Source organism: Rhinopithecus bieti, unplaced genomic scaffold, assembly GCF_001698545.2.
Source record: "Rhinopithecus bieti isolate Rb0 unplaced genomic scaffold, ASM169854v2 scaffold_13352, whole genome shotgun sequence".
NCBI classification, from domain to species: domain Eukaryota; kingdom Metazoa; phylum Chordata; class Mammalia; order Primates; family Cercopithecidae; genus Rhinopithecus; species Rhinopithecus bieti.
The window spans coordinates 72,284-80,608 of record NW_016808026.1 but is presented as its reverse complement, the minus strand read 5'-3'; the positions used below and the strand labels follow the sequence as shown (position 1 = coordinate 80,608).

Genomic DNA, 8,325 nt, shown 5'->3' with positions numbered 1-8,325 from the left:
TGTATTTTAGTAGAGATGGGGTTTCACCATGTTGGCCAGGATGGTCTCGATCTCCTGACCTCATGATCCCCCTGCCTCGGCCTCCCAAAGTGCTGGGATTACAGGCATGAGTCACTGTGCCTGGCCTGTTTCCTGACTTTTTAATGATCGCCATTCTAACTGGGGTGAGTTGGTATCTCATTGTGATTTTGATTTGCGTTTCTCTAATGACCAGTGATGATGAGCATTTTTTCATATGTCTGTTGGCTGCATAAATATCTTTTTCTGAGAAGCATCTGTTCATGTCCTTTGCCCACTTTTTGATAGGGTTGTTTTTTTCTTGTAAATTTGTTTAAGTTCTTTGTAGATTCTGGACATTAGCCCTTTGGTCAGAGGGATAGATTGCAAAAATTTTCTCCCATTCTGTTGGTTGCCTGTTCACTCTGATGATAGTTTCTTTTGCTGTGAAGAAGCTCTTTAGTTTAATCAGATCCCATTTGCCAATTTTGGTTTTTGTTGCCATTGCTTTTGGTGTTTTAGACATGAAGTCTTTGCCTATGCCTATGTCCTGAATGGTATTGCCCAGGTTTTCTTCTAGGGATTTTATGGTCCTAAGTCTCTGTTTAAGTCTTTGATCCATCTTGAGTTGATTTTTGTATAAGGTGTAAGGAAGGGGTCCAGTTTCAGTTTTCTGAATATAGCTAGCCAGTTTTCCCAACACTATTGATTAAATAAGTAATCCTTTCTCCATTTGCTTGTTTGTGTCAGGTTTGTCAAAAATAAGATGGTTGGAGATGTGTGGTGGTATTTCTGAGGCCTCTGTTCTGTTCCATTGGGTCTGTATATCTGTTTTGGTACCAGTACCATGCTGTTTTGGTTACTGTAGCCTTGTGTTATAGTTTGAAGTCAGGTAGCATGATGCCTCCAGCTTTGTTCTTCTTGCCTAGGATTGTCTTGGCCATGCTGGCTCTTTTTTGGTTCCATATGAAGTTTAAAGTAGTTTTTTCCAATTCTGTGAAGAAAGTCAGTGGCAGCTTAATGTGGATCTCATCAAATCTATAAATTACTTTGGGCACTATGGCCATTTTCATGATGTTGATTCTTCCTATCCATAAGCATGGAATGATTTTCCACTGGTTTGTGTCCTCTTTTATTTCCTCAAGCAGTGATTTGTAGTTCTCCTTGAAGAGGTCCTTCACATCCCTTGTAAGTTGTATTCCTATGTATTTTATTCTCTTAGTAGCAGTTGTGAATAGGAGTTCACTCCTGATTTGGCTTTCTGTTTGTTAGTTATTGGTGTATAGGAATGCTTGTGATTTTTGCACATTGATTTTGTATCCTGAAACTTTACTGAAGTTGCTTATCAGCCTAAGGGAACTTTCGGCTGAGACGATGGAGTTTTCTAAATATACAATCATGTCATGTGCAAACAGAGACAATTTGACTTCCTCTCTTCCTATTTGAATACCCTTTATTTCTTTCTCTTGCCTGATTGCCCTGACCAGAACTTCCAATACCATGTTGAATAGGAGTGGTAAGAGAGGGCATCCTTGTCTTGTGCCAGTTTTCAAAGGGAATGCTTCCCGTTTTGCCCATTCAATATGATATTGGCTGTGGGTTTGTCAAAAATAGCTCTTATTTTGAGATACATTCCATCAATACCCAATTTACTGAGAGTTTTTAGCATGAAGGGGTGTTGAATTTTGTTGAAGGCCTTTTCGGCATCTATTGAGATAATCGTGGTTTTTATCATTGGTTTTGTTTACGTGATGGATTACATTTATTGATTTGCATATAGGGATGAAGACAACTTGATCATAGTGGATAAGTTTTTTAATGTGCTGCTGGATTTGGTTTGCCAGTATTTTACTGAGGATTTTTGCATTGACGTTCATCAGAGATATTGGCCTGAAATTTTCTTTTTTTGTTATGTTTCTGCCAGGTTTTGGTATCAGGATGATGCCGGCCTCATGCAATGAGTTAGGGAGGTTTTCCTCTTTTTCTATTGTTTGGAATAGTTTCAGAAGGAATGGTACCAGCAAAAATATGGAACGCTTCATGAATTAGCTTGTCATCCTTGCACAGGGGCCATGCTAATCTTCTATGTATCGTTCCAATTTTAGTATATGTGCTGCCGAAATGAGCATACCACCTTTGTCTCTTACTGTTTCTACACACATTACTTAAGCTCAACCCACCTAAAAACATAATTTCTATTTTATTAATACCCCAGTGTTTTTACTAATGTTCTTGCCTCTACCAAAACTATTCTTAACAACTTTCCCCATTTGTCAAAATTTTTACCCATCTTGGTTAACATCTCCCTATCTGCAATATTATTTCATCTAGAAATAATATCTCCTTCTACTTCCCATTTCTAGGTTATTCTGAAGCAAACTCAAGATGTCACATCACTTTATCTTAAATATTTCAGTATCTCTAAAAGATAAAAGTACTATTTAAAAAGAACCACAATACTATTACCTGGCACAAATAATAATTATTTAATATCAACTATGTCATTCAAGTTTCCCACAGTCTGGATTTTGCTGATTATATCCCTGTGGTGTCAATGAACATGCTCTTCTATCCCCTGTATTTCCCACAAATTAATGGTTAGAACTAGAGGCTAAATCAGATCCTGGCTTACTTGTGTCTTGGATAACTACTTCCTAAGTGCTGTTATATACTTTCATTAGAGGGACATAGCTGGTCTATCTCTTTTGGGAATGTTATCAGTCATTGATGTTCATTACTAGGTCCCTTCATGAGGGGTTGAAAAAAAGGTAGTATTGGAATTTTATCATTCTTTCTTCATTTACAAACTATACCACCAACATGTGATGTTACTACAAGACATATAATATTGTGTGTATGTATGTATACTTTTAGAAAGAGAAATTTCTCTTCATCAACAATTTGGTTACTCAGAGATACAGTACATACAGAGAAAGCAGAAGAAATGTTTGGTTCTATTTACCAATTTTCAAAGTAACAAGTTGGTTTGCTGGCATACTGTAAGTTGACCAATAATTTTTATTTTAATGTATTATGAACTCATGTATTTAAACGTTTGATGTTTTAAACCATTGCAGTTATTCTCTTATTGATGCTTAAATTGTATCATCTTTAACAGTGAGAACCAATTGAAGTTGGCTCTTGGATCTTTTGAGTTGTTTTCATAGCTGCCTTGTTTTCCAGTATGACAAAATGTTCCACGGTCATATTGTACATTTCCTGCCCCATAGGTGAAATCTCCCATTTCTTCAATGATTTTTAGTTCCTTTTAGTAGGAAATGGGAGTCACATTCTGGGCATTACTGGATCGGTAATTGTTTCTGGGCCTTTTCAGTAAACAAAGCTAGATTTTGTTATTGTTTTGTAGCTTTATTTAAGATAAAGTACTTTATGAGTTCATACAGATACTTCCAATTCAAGCCCAGAACTTAACTTCACCAATCTTACATGTATACTGCCTTCATGGATTTTTTTCTGATCACCTCAGCCAGAAATGATCACTCTTCCTTTGAACCACATCACCCACTTCAATACTTTTATAGTAATCAACATATTAACCTTTAATTTATTGTCATTTCTATATATGTCTGATATTCTCTACCAAATGTTAAGGAATTTGAGGATAGAATCCATGCTTTGTTACTCTCTGTTAAATAAAGATAAAATTCCTAAAGTGCTGATATATTTCCTGACATGTAAATACCACTTTCTCTTTGTATTCCTTTAAAAATGGAATCATATTATATATGTACTAAAAATTATATAAATGAGAGTTAAATGAATAAATACAAATTGGATTTATGTTAAACTTTTCAGATATAAAGTACTAGAAACTCCATTTTAGTAGCAATTAATTTAAAGATATTAAGGTTGTTGGAAATAATTTTATTTAACAGATATAAAACTTCTTAACATTTACAAATTGTACAAAGATTGGTAGCTTAGATATTTTTTAAAAATGCTATACTAAGAGAAAAAACTAAAGACCACGACAATATTCCACATTATAGGTTGAGAGAATGTGACTATGAAGAAAGTATTCTAATCAACTAAAAAGAATATTGAAACCACTTTTGATTAGAGTAAAATGAATAATGCTGGATTTAAAGACGGTGTGAAGTCACACTTTGGTCTGTAACCATGTTTATTACATTAACTTATTTAAAATGTCATTTAAATGAACCATTCCAAGGTATAATAAAAAAAGAGGTAGCAAATGAAAATTAAAGCATTTATTTTGGTAGTTCTTCAATAATGATGCGAGAAACTGAATTCCATCCAGTAGAAGCATCTCCTTTTGGGTAATCTGAACAAGTACCAACCCAGATAGCAACATCTACTAATCCAGCACCAATTCCTTCACAAAGTCCTTCCACTGCAAGACAAAGATGAAAGTTACATCTTTCTTTAGAACAAAGAGCAAAATCCTTTAATTTTATAACTTTAGAAAGCTAGTTTGTAATTCTGTTTAATGTAATGCTACTTAAACATTCTAATACTTGATAAGGTTTTCATAATAAAGTCCTCTTTTCTAAATTGATACATAAATATTTTAAAAGATGTATACATATCCATTCTATGATACAAGTTTAACAGTCAGTGTTCTTACAGGTTTCAATCTTAAAACCAGAATTTGCATAGTTACAGAGATAGCTTAAAACAAAAAAGCAATTTATTTGAGTAAACAAAGAAAGGCTATCTATACTTTTAAAGCCAAGACTTTCATTTGATATGCAAGTCTTTTTTAAAAAAGAAAACCCTTTCCAACACTTATCTGATAAGTGATGCTAGACAAGTAGACGAAATAACTTTTTTTTTTTTTTGAGATGGAGTCTCACTCTGTTGCCCAGGCTGGAGTGCACTGGCGCAATCTCAGCGAACCGCAACCTCCGCCTCCCAGGTTCAAGCAATTCTCCTGTCTCGGCCTCCTGAGTAGCTGGGACTACAGGCACGTNAGATAGCTTAAAACAAAAAAGCAATTTATTTGAGTAAACAAAGAAAGGCTATCTATACTTTTTAAAGCCAAGACTTTCATTTGATATGCAAGTCTTTTTTAAAAAAGAAAACCCTTTCCAACACTTATCTGATAAGTGATGCTAGACAAGTAGACGAAATAACTTTTTTTTTTTTTTGAGATGGAGTCTCACTCTGTTGCCCAGGCTGGAGTGCACTGGCGCAATCTCAGCGAACCGCAACCTCCGCCTCCCAGGTTCAAGCAATTCTCCTGTCTCGGCCTCCTGAGTAGCTGGGACTACAGGCACGTGCCTCCACACCTGGCTAATTTTTTGTATTTTTAGTAGAGATGAGGTTTCACCGTGTTAGCCAGGATGGTCTCGATCTCCTGATCTCATGATCTGCCCACTTCGGCCTCCCAAAGTGCTGGGATTACAGGCATAAGCCAGTGTGCCCACCAGAAGAAATAACTTTTATAACATTAAAAGAAATTCTACATAATCATTACACCAGTCCTTCAATCTGGGAATCCCATTTTACACAGAATTTCCTCATAGTGAAAAAACATAAACCAAAAAAAAAAAAAACAACCTGCTTTTCCTCTGTGTTTTTATGCATTGTAATTATGCACCTTTTCACATGTCCTCTGGACTTTCAACTACTAACAATACAAGTTGCATTCCATCTTACCAAAGTCTTCTCTTAAATTAAAAAAAAAAATCTCTTAGTGACCATTTTAGCAGGCAAAAAGACATGGTACCTTTGATGTATGTGTAAAGCTGGAGAAGAAACTGTAGGTTGGCAGATTCTTTAAGAAAATGAATCCTGGTTTTCTGTCCTTGTGATAGTTTGCTCACTCGTAGGTGGGAATTGAACAATGAGAATGCTTGGACACAGGGCAGGGAACATCACACCCCGGGCCTGTCGTGGGGTTGGGGGCAGGGGGAGGGATAGCATTAGGAGAAATACCTAATGTAAATGATGAGTTAATGGGTGCAGCAAACCAACATGGTACATGTAGACCTATGTAACAAACCTGCATGTTTTGCACATGTACCCTAGAACTTAAAGTATAATAATAATTTAAAAAAAGAAAGAAAATGAATCCTGGTATATAAGCACTGTAGTGGATGACTTCATGTGACTGGTTAGGCTTCCTATTTGATTGAGGTTACTGCATTCCTGCTGAGACCCAGGGATGTAGGTCTGAAGCAATCTGCTTACATAAACTATCACAGGAGTAAATCCAAGGCAAGTCTCTCAGAATCCAGGGACCTGTCTCTGGTTCAGGCCTCTTCCCAAGTTGGGGAAACTAAATAGTAGGACCACAATCCCATTTAATCTGGTATTCTTAGTACCATGACAAGTGGAAATGCCTAGAAATGCTCATGTTTTCCCAAGGTCTTGATAGCCATGGCCTAGAAACTTGTTCACTTCCCCCTATGGCCTAAGAACATCAGACAAACTTGGGTCTTGCATCAGCCTCATCTAAGGAGAGTCAAATGGTCACTTCATGGTCTTTAGCAGATGAAATAATGTTGAATGAACATTTTTGCTGTGATAATGTAGTATGATAGCTTGTTAAGTGAAAACGATATGTTGGATTGGGAGTTCTCAACCTGTTTTCCTCTTAGACCCGTGTAACAGATGACAACCATTTGTCAAACTCCCACGGGCATATCAAGGCTTTAAGCCATCCTCTGATATGCTAACTGTAAGTGCACCCCTTTCCTTTCCCTTAAGAGAGACTATCAGCATGTCAGAGAAAGTGATTCTATTACAGAGGTAACTTTTAATCCACAATAATACAAAACTGTTCTTAACAAATTACTTGTGACACTCCACCCAACTGATCACACCAAATGAGTTTGCACACAATGGTTGGGAAATGCTATGTTAAATTATTTATAAAGTATATGCATGTATAAGTCACAGTTCCTGGGCCTAAGGGCTTACATTAGCAAAATATTAACACACACCTTAAAGATAATAGAATGTAAGTTGCTTATATCAACCACTGTCTAAACATATCACTTCCTAATCAAATTTTATTTTTAATATCTAGATTCTTATTTTAAAGACTGTTTCTTAGATGGGAAGCACATATCTAAGGACTTAGTGAAGAAGGTTTTTAATCTGATTACAAAGAGAACTGGAAGCCAAGAGAACAGGGAGTTGGTTTCTGCTCTCCTGAACACCAATTCTACTTTCCTGTGTAAGACGCTGTATTTCCCTGGGTTTCTCAATATGCAAAGAGAGGGGGGTTAAAATCTCTTCTTTATGTTTTAAGGATATTGTGAGGATCTGAGGGAAAATGTAGAGGGGATGCCCTTGATTGCTTAGGAATAAATTGGTTTTGGGGTTCAGTATCTAACTTGGAGCCCCAAATAATGCTAAAATGTTATTTCTGAGGGAAGGGAAGAGTGAGATTATCTCCTCCCTCCCCTCAACCATTTTAAGTATAAGATTAGTGAAAAATCTGTCCAAGAAATCAAGGGAATGATGCTAACCATATGTACAGTTTCTTATTTTTCTTCTATGAAAAGGCATATGAATATAACAGTATGTACACTTTCTGATGCTACCAGGCTGTGCTGTCATGGTGTGCCATCCACTGCAACTCAAGAAACCAAAATGGCCGACAAACAAATATTGATAGTGGTGTCTCTAGAGGATGAGATTAATAATTTGCATTTTGTTTTGTTTTTTGTTTTTTTAACTCTTCTACTTTCTGGTATTTTCTAAACTTTCTTTAATGAATCTTAAAATAGAACAAACAGGCTGGGCATGGTGGCTTATGCCTGTAATCACAGCACTTTGGGAAGCTGAGCAGCAGGATCACTTGAGGCCAAGTGTTCAAAGTTGCAGTGAGCTATGATCCTGCCACTGTACTCCAGGCTGAGCAACAGAGTAAGACCCTGTCTCTAAAATAGATAAATAAATAAACAAATACATAAGTACATAAAACAACCCAATGATATTTTTCTGACAGTTTAAGTGACCACTGAATGTCTTTTTTCTCATACTAGGTGGAAACAGAGAATACAGAAATAGTATAAAAATTTTCTCTTTTACAAATTTGGCAGACAGTATCCACCCTTTTAAAGGATAAGGCAGAAAAATCAGTTAGTCTGAGCCAGTAGTTCTCAATTTTGGCTGAACATTAGAATAACCAGGAGTTGTTTTTTTTTTTTTTTTTTTTTTTTTTGAGACTGGGACTCTCACTGTCATCACTCAGGATGGAGTGCAGTGGGGCAGTCTCAGCTCACTGCAACCTCCGCCTCCTGGGCTGAAGCCATCCTCCCACCTCAGCCTCCCTAGCAGTTGGGACTAATTTTTTTGCTTTTTTTTTTTTTTTTTTTTTTTTTTTTTTTT

The 8,325-nt window shown here is 36.3% G+C and overlaps 1 protein-coding gene across 1 annotated transcript in view; it reads right to left on the bottom strand.

Annotated features, from left to right (window-relative positions):
• Window positions 1-3,861: 3,861 nt before the first annotated feature.
• The window catches only part of CTHRC1 (collagen triple helix repeat containing 1), a 13,453-nt gene continuing 8,989 nt past the window's right edge, over window positions 3,862-8,325 (bottom strand). Inside the window, exon 4 of the mRNA XM_017885205.1 lies at window positions 3,862-4,372. Within this exon, the coding sequence (XP_017740694.1) occupies window positions 4,230-4,372 (143 nt within the window). The 3' untranslated portion in view covers window positions 3,862-4,229. The remainder of the gene's footprint in view (window positions 4,373-8,325) is intronic.